Source organism: Pieris napi, chromosome Z (assembly GCF_905475465.1).
Source record: "Pieris napi chromosome Z, ilPieNapi1.2, whole genome shotgun sequence".
NCBI lineage: Eukaryota > Metazoa > Arthropoda > Insecta > Lepidoptera > Pieridae > Pieris > Pieris napi.
Window position 1 is genome coordinate 13,520,114 of NC_062259.1, and position 19,279 is coordinate 13,539,392.

The 19,279-nt window shown below is 36.2% G+C and overlaps 2 protein-coding genes across 3 annotated transcripts; both read left to right on the forward strand.

The window, feature by feature from the left end:
- The first annotated feature begins 496 nt into the window (after window positions 1-496).
- LOC125062748 (voltage-gated potassium channel subunit beta-2-like) lies at window positions 497-8,539 on the forward strand. Of its 2 annotated transcripts, XM_047668861.1 has the most exons (14): window positions 521-577; window positions 685-838; window positions 2,362-2,438; window positions 2,749-2,982; window positions 3,053-3,146; window positions 3,222-3,349; window positions 3,421-3,500; window positions 3,596-3,728; window positions 3,809-3,945; window positions 4,026-4,116; window positions 4,189-4,304; window positions 4,496-4,623; window positions 4,702-4,846; window positions 7,140-8,539. In XM_047668861.1, exons 2-13 carry the CDS (start codon window positions 705-707, stop codon window positions 4,793-4,795), a joined length of 1,446 nt encoding a protein of 481 aa, XP_047524817.1. In that variant the 5' UTR covers window positions 521-577; window positions 685-704; the 3' UTR covers window positions 4,796-4,846; window positions 7,140-8,539. The 2 variants fall into 2 exon arrangements, with proteins under 2 accessions (XP_047524816.1, XP_047524817.1); XM_047668860.1 differs by having other exon boundaries at window positions 497-838.
- Window positions 8,540-9,467: 928 nt separating this feature from the next.
- LOC125062744 (sodium-coupled monocarboxylate transporter 1-like) lies at window positions 9,468-19,053 on the forward strand. The gene is made up of 13 exons (XM_047668852.1): window positions 9,468-10,249; window positions 11,730-11,889; window positions 12,041-12,158; window positions 12,268-12,335; window positions 13,350-13,504; window positions 13,744-13,884; window positions 15,866-16,084; window positions 16,495-16,622; window positions 16,951-17,093; window positions 17,316-17,494; window positions 17,897-18,017; window positions 18,103-18,246; window positions 18,423-19,053. Exons 1-13 carry the CDS (start codon window positions 10,068-10,070, stop codon window positions 18,480-18,482), a joined length of 1,818 nt encoding a protein of 605 aa, XP_047524808.1. The 5' UTR covers window positions 9,468-10,067; the 3' UTR covers window positions 18,483-19,053.
- The last annotated feature ends 226 nt before the right edge of the window (window positions 19,054-19,279 follow it).

Sequence of the window (19,279 nt, forward strand, 5' to 3'; positions counted from 1 at the left end):
ACTCACTACACCGCAACCTATCATGTATTATAGATATCTATCTAACTCAAAATGTATTCAGTTTCTTTTTCTTGTTGTAATATATTAGTTTGAATTAAATAATAATAATGATATCGATGTTTAGTAAATTCTGTTTTTACCATCAACCCGCGGCGTTATTCCGTAGAACCGAAACTAATGATTAGGTATAAATCTCTAATAAAGTGCCGAATCAAATATTCATTTCTGTTGTTGAAATCGATATAGAAGTTACGTGCTGTTTACCTAATACAACAAGGTGTATTACTTACAAATACATTTGTTTAACTAAAACCTATAACTATAGTATATATCAACCTAATTGTAGCGTAATGGTTCATTAATTCATTTTTGAGAGAAATTAGTAACGATAGTCGGAATTATTAGAAGAGTTTAGAAATTGTAGTTACCTATGTGAGGAAATCGTTAGTGTAAGTGTAGGTCATAGCCAGTAGAGGTGCGCAGTAGACACTAGAACTGCGCGCGCATAGTTGCGGCAATCGCCACCCTTTGCCCCTAAGACGCTAGACCGCACTGCGTGAGCTTGTCGCGTGCCCTGGTGAGAACCAAACTGCGCTCAGATCATCTTTCGATCATTCAAGTTTCTGTTCCGTGTGACTTAACCCGCTACGTCCCTTCCTTCAGTCGTGGGAGTGTCTGTTTCAGATGAGTTAGATATCAGTAGGATGGATCAGCGTGAGGGCAAAGAGAGCGCCATGTCGCGCAGCGAGTCTACGGTCAGCCGTCACACACCGCACACACCCTTCGGTCCGCCGGACAGCGCCAGCGTAGACTCCAACCCAATGCCCACCATATACCGGTAACACGCCCCCAATTCCGCGCCTCAAGCGCCGCGCCAAGCGTCGTGTCCCTCGATTGGAACCGTGCCTCGGACGTGGCGATCGAAGGACAGGGCGTCATCCATGCTCAACTATGCACGACCCTGTATAGTCCCAGCACCACTTCACTTGCTGTCACAGGACATCGCATGACCATCACGGCGGATTACTGGAGAACAAGGTCACCGAAAAATCGATACACAACGCTCTGGTCGCTGGCAACTTGCAAATTATATAATGAGATGTTAATTGATTAGCATATTCATTTCTTGCACAATTATGAAAGGCTGGTAAAACGAAACAACAACAATCCAACTTGGACATGACCGTTTCCGGTATAACTTTACGTCATGGTTATATTTATGAAATAATTATTAATACATATCATTATTCTTATAAGTAAAAAGTAACTAAATTTCCAGCTATCAAACTGTTGTGTTGTAAGCTTTGCTTTTCATGTCAACGCCGGCGTAAAGGTAAGTTTATCACGAAATAATCCTGCCTTACATAGATCTAGCTATAATTGTCATTGTCAACGTAGCACGAACATAGATTTTGTGGATAAATACTTCACGTAGATATTAAGTACTTAGCAAGTCGAACAATTTATATAATTTAATTTGGTATGTTATAGATCTTCGTCAACGGCCTTAACACATCACTACATAGTAAAACAAAGTCGCTTTCTCTGTCCCTATTTCCCTTTGTATGCTTAAATTTTTGAAACTACACAACGGATTTTGATGCGGTTTTTTTTAATAGATAGAGTGATTCAAGAGGAAGGTTTATATGTATAATAACATCCATTAAATAGTGGAGAAGTACTGTTATTTTTGAGGTTTCTAATGTGATGTCGTAAATAATTACATTTTTTCCGCTTACATTGCAAACGCAGGCTGAACCCTACGAGTTTTATCAAAATAATGTACTAAGTATTGTACACATTGAAAAGGTCTACAGAAAAGTCCGTGATGGTATATGTCTATCTCTTATGGATAACCCACAATAACTTTTTTTTGTCATTTACTTTTTACGACAAATAATGGCTAATTTTCGAAGCGATTTTAACCAATACAGCATTAATCCTTAACCAATTAAATACCTTGAATACATTGTTCATTTAATATATATCTATATGGCCCTTTACACCGTATGATTTAAGTGAATATTTTCGAAGATATTACAGATTTAAAAATTGCGGGACGTAGCGTTTGCGGCGGTACCGGCCGGCCGCACAGTTTTTCTGTAGTGTATTTAGTATCAGCATTGCACCCGTGCGAAGCCGGGGCGGGTCGCTAGTTTTCTTATAAATCTATTTCAGTAGAGTCGAGATAAAAACTTAATTGTGTTGTGCAAATTAGTATTTTTTGTAATGTAAATTTGGCAGTAAATAGTAATAAAAGGGCAAAACTGTTAATCGTTGGGTCATTTTAAGATGTTACGTAAATTATAAAACAGATTATTGTACGTATATAGGAAATTAACGTGAGAATATGGTACTCAGATGCCGAGCACCCATCGCGTCACTGGACTGTATGGACGACTTCAGCACTCACTCTGCTCTGCACTTATTCCAGCCAGGTATTAACATTAGTTTTCTACGGGTTATGGCAACATTTTATTTTACATTTACATACTTGATTGCGAAAAATAGACGCCTACCAAAAAATATAGGCAAATGTGAAATGTACTAATGTGAAAAATACCTCAGGCATAAATGACGTGTTACGCCTACTACTACATTAAGTTACCATGGCTTAGCAATACTTATAGTACTACTACGAATAACTTAGCAATTACGTTTTTTTGTTTTTAATGCTTCAGTAGAAAAGTTGCGCCTGTTAAAAATTAAAAGGTAAACTCAGTTAAAGAATAAAATATGTTTTAACAGCTAGCTGGAACAATATGTCTCGTCATGCATCAGTGTACATGGGGAACGATGCAAGTAAGCCATCATCCGTGACTCCAGGACTTCGTTATAAAAACTTGGGCAAGTCAGGGCTGCGGGTGCCCAACATCGGCCTCGGCCTGTGGACTATGCTCAACGAAGACGTCGCCGAAGACCTCGTCATGACAGCTCTTGAGAGTGGCATTAATTTGTTTGATTTATCGGAAGCTCATTACGGTAAGTCTCGTTTTGAAACATATTTTGTAAGTCCAACACTATGATAAATATTTTACAATTTGATTTGCAGCTCAAGGCGAAGTAGATTTGGGAAGAATTCTGAAAAAGAGGAACGTGAAACGATCCAGCGTCATTATTACAATAAAAGTATATTGGAGTACAAAGTGAGTTATTGATTTTTTTCGACACGATAAAAAATGAAAGACAGCGAAACAAGTGTAGCTATCTATTTATTTCAGGTCTGACGAAAGAGGTCAGTCTCGAAAGCACATTATAGAGAGTGTAAAGTCGTCACTTGCGAAACTACAACTGGAGTACATAGACGTTATCCTTCTACATAAAGTGGACCGCGTTTGCCCAATGGAAGGTATGACAGCGATATTCGTAAAAATAAGAACGAACCATTTTGAGCGTAATGACTGAACCTTTTCCTTACAGAATTGGTGCGAACTATGAACTACCTCGTGAATCAAGGTTATGCGATGTACTGGGGGACAGCGCGCTGGACGCCATCCGAGGTATGTTTCGTTAGTTTGTTGTCCTGAATAAATGTAGTAAGAAGTCAGATTTGTCAAAAGAAAAGAAGAATATCGCTCGCTGTTTTCTTTCTCAGATAATGGACGCATACTCTAAGTGCCGTGCTTTCAATTGTTGCACGCCAGTTGTGGAGCAAACTGAATACCATATGTTCTGCCGCGACAAAACCGAACTATACATGCCCGAGCTGTACCATAAAATTGGAGTGGGTGAGTTTAACGATGACCTTTCATGGGGTGGTATCAATTATGATTCCAGATTTATATCAGATATGACCTTGACAATATAGGCACTATGGTGTGGTCTGCACTCACCACCGACAAGGGTATGAGTCACGAGGAGTCGTCAGGACTATTTGCCAAGTCTCGGTTTAACCGCAAATACAGCACCTTTAGCTGGTGGGAAGAAGAACCGGTTGGCACTGGTGTAAGTAAAGCGCACAATCGTGATCTAAATAATGTTATTATTATATAATATTTAAGCGTTTCAATAAACCATTTTTTAAGGAACCTGAAAACAAGGAATCTTCAACAGCTGAAGAATTACGTAGTTACAAGGACAAGCTGCAAGCTTTATCAGACCTAGCAAACGCCTTAAGTGAGTATAATTTTTTCTTTCCTTTCGACGGTTGTTGTATTTCCTAAAACTTGTTGTTCTATTATTTTTTAGACTGTTCTATACGGCAATTATCTTTGGCTTGGTCTCTGAAAAATGAAAACGTAAACTGTTTACTTCTCGGAGCCACCAGTGTTGAGCAATTCAAAGAGAATATACATGCTTTGCAGGTACTTTTCTCATTATTATATTTTAAACTTTTGAAATGCGTCGCACACAATGATATTTGACCAGCAATGTTTCGCCTACTGTGCCCGGAAGACACTACGTTATATTACATTATCTAAAAAAATAAAACATTAGATAATAGCACTACATCGGCCTATATTAATTAAACTATAAACATATGTTAAAAAACCAGATCGTACCCCAATTGTCTCCTGCCGTGATAGTCGATATCGAGAGAATTCTCGCGAACAAACCTCAGCGCCCACCGATGATTTCCACATTGGCCATGAGAAACCAACAGAATGCTAAACGAGATGCTGAGTAAGTTGGTTTATTTAACATTTGGAAATATTCTATATATCTATATCTTATTGCTAAAAGTAACTTTTGCGTGTGCAGTGATGATGCGGAGACATCAAAAGAAGAGGACGTAGAAGCCAACGTGGCGAGTCCCGGGAAGGAGGCGGACTTAAAGGGTTGTGCGGTTCAATGATCCTGGTGGAAAGGAAGCTCCGACACGGCTTCCAAGTCTAGTAAATCGAAGGTCAGCTTTATATATATATACTGTAATAATTGGATATGACAATAATAATACTGAAATAATTGGATACCACATGGATCACGGTTTGTTCCCACTTTACATTAAAACAGTCGTGGATGTTGATACTGGAGCAACTCATATCCAAGCACTAGGATCGTTTAAATATTCATTTATATTATAATAAGCCTTAGCAAGCAGTTTTACTTTAATGTACGATTTAAATTTATTTATTGACAACGCTTGTATCTCACTAGGGATTTTGTTGAAAAAACGTATACAATTGCTTTGGAAAGAATTACTCGTTTTATGCAGCCTTCTGGTTGGTGCGCTAATTTTGTCTTTATTACGAGTACTATAATTATGGAAGCTACTATTCTTTTTAAAGATATCTATATTTTTCCGCACATACAAAATATTCTCATAAATGTATTGACTTGCCAGAGTCAAAATATGTAATTCCTTAAATTTGCTTCGGACCGACTCCCGTGGGGACAACCCACAGATCGCTCTTATAGCCCGCTTTTGCACTACAAATATCGATTTAATGTCAGCTTTGACAAGCTGCTGTGTTCTCATCCGTAAGATCGCGTATCTTTTTTACTGCGAACGCTGCGGAACTTAGCCTATTCGAAAGACCTTCTATGTGTCGGCCCCACTGGAGTTTACTATCTAAAGTAATTCTCAAGAACACCGCATTATCAACAAAGTCTATTTCCTCGTCTTTAATTATTATTTGAGAATGACTACTTTTTACATTTGTAGTTACAAATTTAACACATTTTGTCTTCTTTTCGTTTAACTTAAGATTATTTGTATTAAGCCAGTGAACTACACTGGAGATGGCGCTGTTTACGTTATCAAGTGATGGATTTTGTCGTTTCACTTTAAATAAAAGCGAAGTGTCATCAGCAAACAGTACTATCTCGTGAAGCTCCTTTACAAGAAATGGCAGGTCATTTATATAGACGAGGAATAAGAAGGGACCAAGTATGGAGCCTTGCGGTACTCCCATAGTAACAGAGGATCCCTGTGATATAGCTCCATTTACATTTACCTTTTGAATTCTATCGCTCAGGTATGATTCCACAAGATTTAGCGCTTTTTCGCCAATGCCATAGTGTTGAAGTTTCTTGATTAGGATTTCGTGATGGACACAGTCAAAAGCCTTTGATAAGTCGCAAAAAACTCCAATGGCATCATGAGAATTTTCCCAAGCATTTAAAATCTCGGAAATTAATTGAATGCCAGCATCTGCTGTGGAGCGACCTCTTGTAAAACCATACTGCTGGCTATGCATAATTTTATTATTATTAAAATGTATCAGTAATTGTTCAAGAATGATTTTTTCAAAGATTTTACTCAAAGCCGGCAGCACAGATATGGGTCTAAAATTTGTGGGGTCCGAAGTGCTGCCCGTTTTGAATAACGGTGTGATTTTACTTATCTTCATCTGGTCTGGAAAGACTCCACAATCTATACATTCATTAAATATTATAGCCAACTCTGAACTGATAGTATTGATTACTGATTGTAAAATGAAAACAGATACACCCCAAAGATCTTTAGTTTTTTTTATTTTTAGCTGTTTAAATGTTTTTATAATGTCATCGCAGCTAATGCGGCTAAATACAAACTTATGATTGCATACAGGAACATTCTTTTTCAATAATAAAAGGGCGGCTGATGGTGAAGAATTTAAAACGCTGGTTGTATTTAAAGGAATGTTAGTAAAAAAACTCTTCAAATGCAGAGGCTACTTCGAGGTCGGAACTAAATACTTTGCCGTTTATGTTCACTTTAAATTCAGTATCCTTTCTGGAGATTCTTCCAGTCTCCTCGTTTATAATTTTCCAAGTAGCCTTTATCTTATCAGAGCTGTTGTTTATTCTAAGACTTAAGTGTTTCGCCTTAGCGATTCTACACTCTTGCCTAAAACTTTTTGAGAATATCCTAACATAAGTTTTAAATTCTTCACTGTCATTATACTGTTTTTCATCATACAACTCATACAATTTTAGCCTTTTTTTGTGTAGCTCCGGAGTTGCCCAGTCACAAAAGGTAGGTTTCTCCGAGACCAAAAAAGTCTTTGGAGTGAACACATTTTTGAATTCACCAATAAATGAATCAAAGAATGTGCTATATAAATTATTAGGGCATTGGTTACTACGCAAAAATGGCATTTTAAATATCAAATTTTTCCTAAATCTATCTAACCGATCCTCTGTTATAGTGACTTGATAACTTAATATAACTATTATATAACTTAATAATACCCGACTACTTCTTAATATTACAGGACTCGCTGCCGAAGGAAACGAAGCCAAAGTTCTTTTTAAATAACGCCGGTGAGGTTATCCGGCGCGTGGAACAGGATGGCGTGACCTCAGATACAGTAGTGTCCGTGTCTTCCCTGAAGGGCAAGCAACCGGCTTCGGGAGGCAGCAAAGTAAAGAAGTCTAAGTCGGATTCCTCCCGGTCTCGTTCAGCCTCGCTGCAGCGCTCCTCGTCAGGGCAGCTGGCCGGCTCCCGAGATCGCAAGATGTCCAGATTTAATCTGGGATCACCTGCTGACGTGTGAATGGAAAATATCAATTTAGAACTGGGGTTTAATTTTTATTATTATTAGGGGTAACTTTTAGTTGCTTGGTATTCACGAAGGTGCCATAATATGAAAAAGTAACTTAAGACTAAAGATGGAGTGTTAAATATAACTTTCGTATTAATTAGGTAATTAGGCAAATGAAAAAGTATTTTTAAGTTGGCGCTTATAAGTCTTCCTAAAACTAAACCGTTTTCCCTCTACTCTCAATGAAAAGGCAATATTGAGAATGAATTTAATTTCGGAATGAAGATTAAGGAGAGCTATAGAGATATTTAAGTTAACACATACAGTTCCACACCTATCTTTACCTATAACTTTCCAAGTTAATTCCTTTCCAACTTACTTAATCTTACCAAGATTTCTCATCATGTCTTCTCTGAATGACTGCACTCCTTACATTACGTAAACTGTCTACAACACAAAAGTGCTGAAAAAGAGTGCCTTGTACAGATGGAGTGGGAATAATCTTATAAATAGTTTATAAAAACTCTTTTAATTAATATTTTTATATTTATTAATTTGACGTAAATGCTGAATTATGGCTTCGAATAAAGATTGTTATTAAGTATTTTTGTCACGTAACATAGTTAATCTAGTAGTAGCTTTTTATTACTACAATCTATTATACGAGAAACACAAAGAAACTAATTACTAATATATTATATTATTGGAATATAAATTCTATTCATATCGTACATATCTGTATTAATATAAAATTACAATTATTTCTAAATACGAGCTACTGGGCGATCGTTCTATCTTCTCGTGACATAGACTGTAATAATATATCTAAATTGTTTCGTGCTGTAGTGTAATTTCCCGTCTAGACATCAATACATACACAAGAAAAGATTATATAAAACGTAGAATAGCAAAGGGATATATATTATAATAGAAACGATACTAAATTTACAATATAAATCTTTATCAAATATAAAAATTGTTAATATTTCACATAAAATATTATTTAGCTGTTAGCTTAGCAGAAGCCACGCTAGTAGTAATAATGTTAATAATGTTTCCCACAGTGACCCTAGGCCCCAATTGTAAACTTTACACTGCTTCGGAAATCTAATAAAGCATACGATTTTTAATTGCATTTTATGTTATATACCATAACTTTGCATGTATAAAGTTGACTACTTGGGTCACAAAGGTATCCTAAAGTAGAAAAATAAACGTTTGGAGCCATACACGAAGAGAATTGAAGTTAGAGATTAAATTGATCACACCTCAAAAGAGAACTGTAACAAAGTAAGGCATCATTAACTGCCTTGGATCTAGCGTGTAACGACAACTTGTAACAACTCAATTAGTTCATCACTGCAATGGACTTGAATCTCGACAACATATACTCTCTTACAATGTCAGTGTGTTGCTAGCACAGTAAATCTGCCATATCTAAGGTATGCGCAGGATCATCAAATGGTGGCTTGTATTAGATTATTATCAAACTAGCTGAAGTGCGGTGCGCTGGGTTCGAGAGGTCGTGGTGTAGGAGGTTAGGGGCCGCATTACCTATGTGTCAAAGGAAAACGGTCACATCCACTAAAGGAAGGAGATAATTTCGCAATAGAAATACCTGTAAAATATTCAATGGTTTCAATTACTTAGTCAAACGCATTTTGTTCTCGTCATGTCTTATGTCGAGTCTCCGCGGTGAGCTGGGCTTCACGTCCGCGACTCCTACAAAGGATCGAATGCTGTCATTGCATATCCCATGAAAAGATAAAATGGTTTCAAATTTTCCAGTTAAACGCTTTCCACTCTTTGCAATATCCTTGGCACTGGGCAGAACGCATGCTCGCGCGAGTTAGGTGGAGGAACTAAAACTAACAAAAATAAGAGATTCAACTTGAAGTTCAACATTTGTAATTAATTAAAAATTTACTTACTTTTTCACATCCATTCTGCCGAATCCGCACCATTTTATACCACGCTGATTCTGACATGGATCTTCTTATACATAGGTCGGAAAACGAGGCAATCTTTTTTTGGGTCATTTTGAATTTGGTTCATGATTGCTCTCAATTGCTAAAGGTTCATATTAACATTTCTTAAAACATCCCTACAAACGTCAGACCTAGGTATAAGTTTTAACCGCTGATAGCGCTGGTAACTCTAAACAAGAGTCCACAAACGCTAATTTTAGCCAAGTATGGCGACCTTGTTTTTGAAAGCTTCGGACTAAAACCTCCACTCCATCAAATTGGCATCAGTTATTGACCTAAAACCGCCCTCCAACTCACTAGGCATTCTACATTTTTTGAATCTTCGTACCTTGGACTCGCCAGATTTTTTCTCCCTCCTCTCCTCCCCCTATAAAAGTTAAGTCTTAATTTGTTGTTGTAATCAATATACAATGTTGTCTTGTGGTGTATCTCTGTGTTGTTTATAAAATATGTAGAATCTTCTTCTGAAGAAATAGAAGGCACTTTAAATCTCTTTATCTTGAGTGGTAAACTTTATCTTGACTTGGACACACTTCACCAATTGCTATTATAATTGCATATATATTGCGGTCATCAGTATATTATGCCGTTATTGGGGAATAAGTTTTCTTGAAGAGGGCATCATTAGCCTGTTGTATCAAACGTTGTGTGGCCACGAGCACGTTCAGTCATGGATGTGGTATATTTTAACTGGCTGGATTATCTCGTTTTCGGTGCGATGTTGGCCCTGTCAGCATTCATCGGTATATATTTTGCCTTCTTCGCTAAACGGAAACAGAATACCACATCCGAATACCTAATGGGCGGGAAGACTATGGGAATGTTTCCTATCTCCATGTCCTTAATAGCTAGGTAAGACTTAGACTTGACTTATGCTTTAAACACGAAGATTGGATTTATTCGACGCGTCCAATACCATGTCCACTGATAAATCTAGCGGATCAAAAAAGCTCAGATGGTAATTATTAAGAAATAAAATGCACTTAATATTCTTATATTAAATAACTTTAAGGCTACTTACTTATTTTAGAAACAAGAGAAGCTGGCTTCATTTATTACAACTAATAATCGTACTTACATGATTATTAAATTTTCTAATACATACTTCATACTTTTTTGACTGTATAGGGGAACTAAATGTATAAAGCGTCATATTTTACTTTTATAGAACTTGTAACTAAAGTTATGCGTCGCGGCAACAGAAGGCATTTATTCCGACACATGACTTAATTTTGAGACATCGCTTTTGATTGCCTTGTTTTAGCAAATCCTTTCCCCTTCATTTCTTTCTGCCTGGCTTGCTTGATATTTCGGTCCAATAAAATATCACTTGCAAAGTTCGTATAGAGACCGTTAAAGCGATTGTGACAATTGTACACGTTTTTTACCAGTATGCATTATACACTGGTCATATAACTATGTTATAAACAAGTATTGAGAGAAAGCTGACATTACTTATTTATCTTTGAAACTTTAGTTCAAACGCATTCATAGATAACAATTTAATATTTAATTTACCAACGTACCACGCGGGCGAAGGTTTGGTTGTATGTTGAATTAGTTTATAATATGGTTATTATTGTATCAAAACCCATTCACACATATTTAACTGAACATAAACGTATGTTTAACTGATTCGTTGTAGTAGCAACAAGCAAGGCATTCTAAAGTTTCTTTTAAATTCAGGTACAGTTTGGCCTCGAAGCGAGTAGTGGTAGTTGAAAGTAGACGGTGTGAGGAATTGAGACTCAATTGTAGGAGCTATTAGTGGAGACATCCGAGTGGGGACCACAATTGATCACGTTGCTCAATCCGCCTACCTACACAGCATGGCTTCGCTAATAATAGAATCGTATTTTTAGATATCTAAGACGTGCTAAATTTTTTTAAATGTAAAAACACGTTAGTTAACCTAAATGTTATCTCGAATGAATATAGCAGAATGCTATGTGCTAAAATAGGTTAACTGCACTACCTTAAAGTAAAATAAATAGCCAAATAAGAAAAGTTGTGTTACTATGTTTATATATAAAAAAAACATTTATTTCCCTATATGATGTTGGGATTTATACATAAAAAATGGCCCGATATTACATTATCTGTTTAAATTCGTTATTACTGTAATAAAGCTTAAAGCTACATTAGACCAAATCCATTGGTATCACAGCTGGGAACGCATGATCCACATATTCATTTAAAAAAACATGGCGATTAAAAAGAGTGGCGGAAAGTTTATTGCCAGTTCTTCTCTTCCGTTCTACGCCCTTGATTTGAGAACTGGCACAAATGATTTTCGACTAATGACTTTAACTATATATATATATTTTTTCAGTTATGTATCGGGCATATCATTACTCGGTCTGCCAGCAGAGATGTATACCTATGGCACGCAACTTTGGGCCATTGTGTTATCTGAGTGGATAGTGTCAGTAACCATAGCAATCGTCTACTTACCAGTCTTCTATAACTTACAAATAACGTCTACCTATGAGGTAAGTGCCGGCGGGGCTAAATAAAGCATAAAGTATTTTATTCCTTTTGCTTCTCAATGTAATTGTAACACACACTCGCTTCTTTTAATTAAGTATAAGTGCTCATTGGCAAAATTGTTTAATGATGGATGGGACGATTGTTTGTTTCCAGTACTTGCGTCTGCGCTTTAACCAAAATGTGCAGTTGTTGGGTTCAATAATATTTATTATAAAAATGTTACTCTACATACCGATCGTCATATATGTGCCAGCTCTTGCTTTTAATCAAGGTAAGTCTAATAGTTGCTAGACATAACGCTATATTTATTTTAAACATGTTAACAATTATCTATTTAAATTACTTTTAAATTCATAATGATAAACTAAAATTTTTTACAGTAACGGGTATTAATCTACACTTAATAACACCAATCGTGTGTCTTGTGTGCATCTTCTACACTACTTTAGTAAGTATTTTTTTTGTTAAATAACTCTTGGGCTAAGATCAAAAACTCTTTCATCATTCAGAATACGATTAGAATTAGATATATTTGATAGTAAGTTTCAAATGAAATCTCTACTCGGGTCGTGTAAGTACGTACTTTATTAGTACGAAGTAACTCCATTGGATATATGACATGGAACAAACATATTTCTGCGTAGAAGCAACTTTATAGGTTTATCTGTGAACGATATCTTTTAAAAGTACGAGCCACGATTAGCTTCTTAAAGAAAAGTACTTTTTTCCAATTAATAAATATTTCCATAGAATAATTAGTTTAGTTACAGCTGCCCTGCGATTCTGTAACTCACGTGAAGTGAGTTACAGAATCGCAGGGCAGCTCATTTTTTTAGAGTTATTTGTATAGTGTTTATAGTATAGCGGTGAGCGATTATATTACTTTTTCATTATCTGTTCTGGCTTACTTAGTCTGCTGGAGTAACGACCCAAAGTCGGCAAGTCCGTTCTACACGGACAAAATATGTCTTTATAGAACAGTATTTTGTTTCTAACCTTGTAGCAATATATAAAATGCAGATGTAGGTTTGATTAGATTACATTCGAGGCCCCTTTTAGTTATAAACATAAAACATGTTTTAAACAATAACAAACAATACGTGAAACGAAAAACATCTGGAGAAAAACAACACTTTATAATACTCGTTGTTAAAAAAAAAGATCAGTCAAAAAGAAGAGGTCGTAGGTTCGAACCCCGGCTGTGAACCAATAGACTTTCTTTCTATGTGCGCATTTAACATTTGCTCGAACGGTGAAGGAAAACATCGTGAGGAAACCGACATGTCTTAGACCCAAAAAGTCAACGTCGTGTGTCAGGCACTGGAGGCTGATCACCTACTTGCCTATTAGATTTAAAAATGATCATGAAACAGATTCAGTAATCTGAGGCCAAGACCTAAAGAGGTTGTAGCGCCACTGATTTATTTTAAAAACAATATGATCATTGATTTTGGATGTTTAGGGCGGCATCAAAGCAGTTGTATGGACGGATACCCTACAAACAATACTAATGTACTTTGGAGTCATCTTCATCGTGATATATGGGACGTGGCGATTAGGAGGTGTAGGAGAGGTGATGAGGATCAATAAGGAGGGTGATCGTTTGGAATTCTTTAAGTAAGTGGTAATGTTAACTTTTTTAATCTAGTCATAGCTTGTAACAAATATCAAACGTTTATAACCATTATTCAAACAATAAACTTGTATAGTATTGGGTTTTAGAGTCCTTTAATTGAATTTTGTTCTTTTAGGATATTTGTGTCCGTAGCTTTAATTTATGAATTAAAAATTTATCACTAATAATCCTTTTCTTTGCCATGAGGACTGGTGGTTTACAAGCAATTATTGACTTTCAGTATGGACCCGGACCCAACAATTCGACACACCTTCTGGACTACAGTTATTGGAAACTACTTCAGTTGGCTAGCATCCTGCTCCGTCAACCAGGCCATGGTGCAGAGATGTCTCGCCCTTCCTTCGCTTAAGAAAGCACGCATGTATGCACTTTTCATAATCTCTATAAATGCACCTCATCTCTGTTTTACGGATTAAGGGCCAGTGGCGTAACAATAGGGTGGCAGGGCTGGCCAAATGCCACGGGCCCCGCCCGAGAGGGCCCCTGCCCGAGAGGGCCCTTGCCCGAGAGGCCGCGAGCTCAAAAATATTTTTTTACACTGTACCTGTATTTCATTTTATTTGAAAAATATATTTTTATAAGTTCTGCTTAAAATCCAAAGTGAGACAACTAAAGACCATAATACAATTTCAAGTTAATTGTTAAGCATTTCAACCAACCTAAACGGAAAAAATTGTTGATTAATTTTTAGAGATGTACACGTTACACGTGACGAGTCATTTTACGAACTTATGACCGTCAAAATACCGGTAATTGCATTTGAATGGTAATTCTATTCATTTTAGAACGCATCCATGGGTTTCTACATATTTTGTCGCGGTAATTTGGCAGCGCGGGTGAGCATTGACGATCGGGGGGAATTCCCCATTTTGTTTTCACTTTTTTCGTGGCGCTGCTGCTGGGCCGAGCTAGCATCACTATGTTAGGGGAATACCGGAATTGATATTTTTTTTATTAGCGCTCTACTGACTGTGTATTGTTTGTGTAATTATTTTGACAATTGGTGATTTGTATCTTTGATTTTTCGTATTTGTGCGTTTATTGATAAGAAAATGGTGGCAAAGTAAAGTTGATTGTGAAAGTTAGATATTAAAATGTCTAGTTTTTTAGTTGTCTATTATTTAATACTTCGGAAGGCGTATTGTAAACCGTGTGGTTAATCGCAAATCGGGCACCTCAAGAAAATACAAAATGTTTGGATTGAGGGCTATGACGACTAGAAGCCTATTGTAGATGCCATACAAAGATACCGGACATCCAAAATTCATCTGGATTCCTGTCTTACGTATCAACAGAGGCAGCTACATGGAACACTCCATGAAGCAAGAGTCTATGTTCAAAAAGAAAAATCTTTTTGGCGCCAAGTACTTTCTAGGTTCCTTAATGTTACTCTGACACTATCAACATGTAATTTAGCCTTTCGTGTCCGCAGAGAAAACGATCGAATAGCAGTGATCCAAGCTTTAAAGAAAACTTGTTAAAAGAAAATACGACCCGATTTTACAAGAATTACTTAGCAAACCAAAGGGCCAGATAAAATACTTAAGACCAAAAATACAAAATGAGCTAATTTCTATCCTAGTTCTAAAAGTAGAAAACGAACTCATGAAATGAAATAAATGCCGCACCATTCTACTCTATCATATTCGATACAACTCAAGATATTTAAAAAGTTGATCAAATGTCTGAACTTTTCCGTTATCGTATTGATGATGTTATATACACTTTTGCTGAACAGAAAGCTCGTAAAAAAGATTTTGCTTAATAAATATCTTATTGACATTAAATTGTTATTTTTATTTCACTATAAATGTATGCAGGTTTCCTCCCGATGTTGTTCCTTCACCGAAAAGCTAGCTAGACGAGGAGTGCATTGAGATATTATGTTCTTTGGATGAATGTGAGTCTCCAATACGCATTGGGCTAGCGTGGGGACTACAGACTATCTCTCTCGCCTAAGAGAGGAGACCTATGGCCATTAGTGGGACATATACAACGTGTAATTGAGTACGCTGAAAATCTCGAAGTTTATTAAAATTAAACTGGGTACAAAGTGACGATTTTTACTGAAAGGGCCCCATCAAAAGAATTTGCCACGGGTCCCAGATGGTATAGTTACGCGCCTCTGAAGAGGGCCTTATGATCTTATAATCGTAACAATTTTGTAATTACTAAAATAAGAATATTAAACTTTATGTTACTGATATTTCTATAACTTGCTCGCAATAACTAGTTACTTGGAAACATATCAAACAAGAAGACGCGAGCACGCAAGCGCCCCCATAAAAAGATGATTGGAACGAGAGGAATAATGTGGAACGTGTATTATTGTTGTATTCTAGAACGATCCTGATAATGGCGGTGGGTATTTACGTGATCGTCTCCCTCTGCTGCTACACGGGACTCGTAGTGTATGCTACCTTTGCCTCTTGTGACCCACTGACAACTGGCGCTATCCGCAAGAGTGACCAGCTCCTCCCCTACTTGGTGATGACCATCACTGGATCAATTCCTGCCCTTCCCGGGATCTTCATGAGTGGCGTGTTCAGTGCAGCCTTGAGGTTAAATGTCATTCGTTATTAATATTCATTGGTTCATAATTTATGACATGCCTTTGATACACAATGTAGCAGACAGTAAGTTCATAATACACGAGTATGTAAGAAAATGTTATCGTTTCATACCCAATAAGATCTCACAGACAGGTGATCAGGTACTGGAAGATTCGTACAGAAAGACACGGCATCTCAATCATCCAGTCCGGCTGCATAGCTTCTATTATCTAACTTCTTATCTGTTTATATTAATCAGAATCATTAATTTAATTTAATTTCGGTTCTCCAATTTAAAGCGTGTGCGCTATATTGAGTCAGCAATCGCTAATTAATTAATTAGCAGTGTAAACTCATTTTCTTTCACCTGATACGAAGGTTTCGTATTTTATTGAATATTATTTTGAAAATTATTCCAGTACAATGTCGACCGGTCTCAATTCCATGTGTGGTGTCATATTTGAAGACCTCATCAGACCGGCGTATAACAAACCGATTTCGGAAAAAACTGCAAGTTTTATTATGAAAATAATTGTTGTTATCATAGGTAAGGAGTAACAAGCCCAAGCATAAGTTTTATTTCAAGCAAGTCCGAGGGTCTAGATCTGTTAAAAATAGTAAATTTTGCTGACTCTCACGCGTTGGCAATTTAGCTCAAATATATCTTGTCACTAGGCCTATACTTTGATAGCTTCTAATTGATTGTCAATTACACGTTTTTGCCTTGACTTCAGAGAAAGAGAGAGAGGCAAAAGAGCGTTTGTCTACTCAAAACTCTATAATTTTCACAAACAAATAGTTTAAGAACTATTATTACATTATGAATAAAATTCAAAAGGTAGAAAATGAAGTTTTATCAACTTTTTGGTTTACAGGAGCAGTGTGTGTGGCTTTAGTATTACTTGTGGAGCACATGGGCGCTCTCATCCAGGCGGGGAAAAGTCTTGCCGGCATCACGGCAGGAAGCCTGCTTGGTCTCTTTACGATGGGCCTTTTTATGCCTTGGATAAATGCCACTGTAATTAAACATAAGTTAACTTAAAATACCCATGAACTAAGTATAAACTTATGCGATTGTCGGTAAATTACAATGGGATTCTTTAAATTTAAAACAAATGACGACGATTGAGATGTTGAGGACAAAAATTAATTTCGTAAAATATTAAAACAAGATGTCCTCTTTGAGCATTCTAATAAGGTAAGGTGTATGAAAATACATAGGCTTTCTTTATACAACCAGGGTGCACTAGCAGGAGGCACCACATCCACTCTCCTGGTTGGTTGGATGTCCCTTGGAACGCAGGCGGCGATGTTACGAGGTGACATCGTTTTCGTTCCTAAACCAGTCAGTGTGGCCGGATGTCCCGGAAATATTACCATTCCCACGATCACTTCACAAACTAGTATTGAGTTTGACAGGTATTTTAACTTTTATTTACACTAAAACTCTTTTTGTCTGCTGTACCCTCGTGCCTAGCAGACGTAGGGTAGACACTGGTATACGGAGGACAAAAAACCGAATTATTGAATATTCATTAGTATCGAAAGTGAATGTTTTATAATAACAATAAAAATAATAATTTTACTGTTTTAAAATAAAGAATATTGTTTTTCGAACCTTTTTCCTAAACACCTGTGCTGTGGCAGCGCTTTTTAAAGCACTTTCTTCCGCGTACCACCTTTTTGTGGTACCCAGAGTTTTAAATGCGAACCTGACTTTGATACAAATTTTTCGATTTAGATTAGTGCCTATAAAAGGTTGAGTGCCTTTGTAGAACAATTACCTAAGAATAAGCATTTTAAAAAAGTTATGTTTTGCAGATCGGGAACATTTTTCTTGTATAGGATAAGTTATTTCTACTATACTTTAATTGGAATGTTGGTGTGTGTCACCACTGGGACCATTGTGTCGTTTTTCACTGAGCCAAACGACCCTGCTATGGTAAGTATTATTAGTTAATTTGAGGTTCAATATAATGACATTGTTCGAAAGAGCCTCTGAGTTAAAAACTTTACTCCATTTACAGGTCCATAGAGATCTTTTAACGCCGGTGATACATCGCTTTTTGCCACTGCAAAGCCCTCAATGTATCAAACCGAGGCTTACCCAACATGATATAGAGCTACACGCCAGAGAAATGGAGGAGTTGTGTGCACAAGCTGTTTTCATGGTCAGTTTATTTATCTATATTGTTTATTATAACAGCATTGAAATTGTTTCTTCTCTTTAAGATTTTGTTTAGACACTGGGTCTTTAAAATATGACAACTGACATAGTGTAAATTACTTTCTCTTTTTGTTTGCTACATTATCTATAATTATTAAATCTAGAATGTTTCTATTTCAGAAAGAAAAACGCGGTGGCGTCGATGATTTACAAAAGCAAAAATCAACCCTTGGACAATAAGTTCTTAGCGTCATTTTTATCTTTGGACTCTTGTATCCTAAATCTTATTTAAAAAAATGAGTTTACCTCAAATGATAAAGTAAGTTTAAGAAAAAAGTAAAAGAGTATGTAAATAAATTGTATGTTGTAAAGCTAATACTGCCGATGTAGAAATGTGTCTGCGTGTGTATTCCATTATTACTTAAGTATTGTTAGTGTATTTCTGGTGTTGTAAAGTTTTAATGGATTTTTATATCAAAAAAGAAAGATTTATTAAAGTCTTTATCTGATAATGATGAACAGTAAAAATGTATTGGTAATATCATATTATTAGTAATGTTTGGGCTACCTCACTGAGGACAATACACCGTTATAGGCTAACCGACTCCGATCCAGCGGAATAATGTATTTCTTCAAATGCAAAGCACCAAACGGCAAAAAGTTTTATCTCAGTTTTAAATGCGGATAGTAGGAACTATCCGCATTTAAAACTGTACATATGTCTTCCTAGACATATTAACAAAGAAACAGATTTATATTACATTTATAGGTACGTTTGTAGAAATCTAATAAAAAAATTTGAACATGTCTATATATTTATTTAAATTCAAATCTGCAATATAATAAGAACAAATGATATTTTATTTACAAAAATCTTAAATATTCACAGTTAAAATATAAAAATCAGGTTTAGTAAAATGATAATATTTCCAAGGTACATTAATTATCGCAACTAATTTTTATATCTTGAATACCGATTTAAATGCCAATCTAATCTTAGCAAACATTCTCTTACATAATATAATAAAAGGCAACAA

Coding starts and splice junctions, on each gene's coding strand:
- LOC125062748 (XM_047668860.1), top strand. CDS start 705: ATGGATCAGCGTGAGGGCAAAGAGAGCGCCATGTCGCGCAGCGAGTCT. Junction 3,350..3,420: donor CCGCGTTTGCCCAATGGAAG/GTATGACAGCGA, acceptor TTTTCCTTACAG/AATTGGTGCGAACTATGAAC. Junction 3,501..3,595: donor CGCGCTGGACGCCATCCGAG/GTATGTTTCGTT, acceptor TTTCTTTCTCAG/ATAATGGACGCATACTCTAA.
- LOC125062744 (XM_047668852.1), top strand. CDS start 10,068: ATGGATGTGGTATATTTTAACTGGCTGGATTATCTCGTTTTCGGTGCG. Junction 18,018..18,102: donor AGCCAAACGACCCTGCTATG/GTAAGTATTATT, acceptor CTCCATTTACAG/GTCCATAGAGATCTTTTAAC. Junction 18,247..18,422: donor GTGCACAAGCTGTTTTCATG/GTCAGTTTATTT, acceptor TTTCTATTTCAG/AAAGAAAAACGCGGTGGCGT.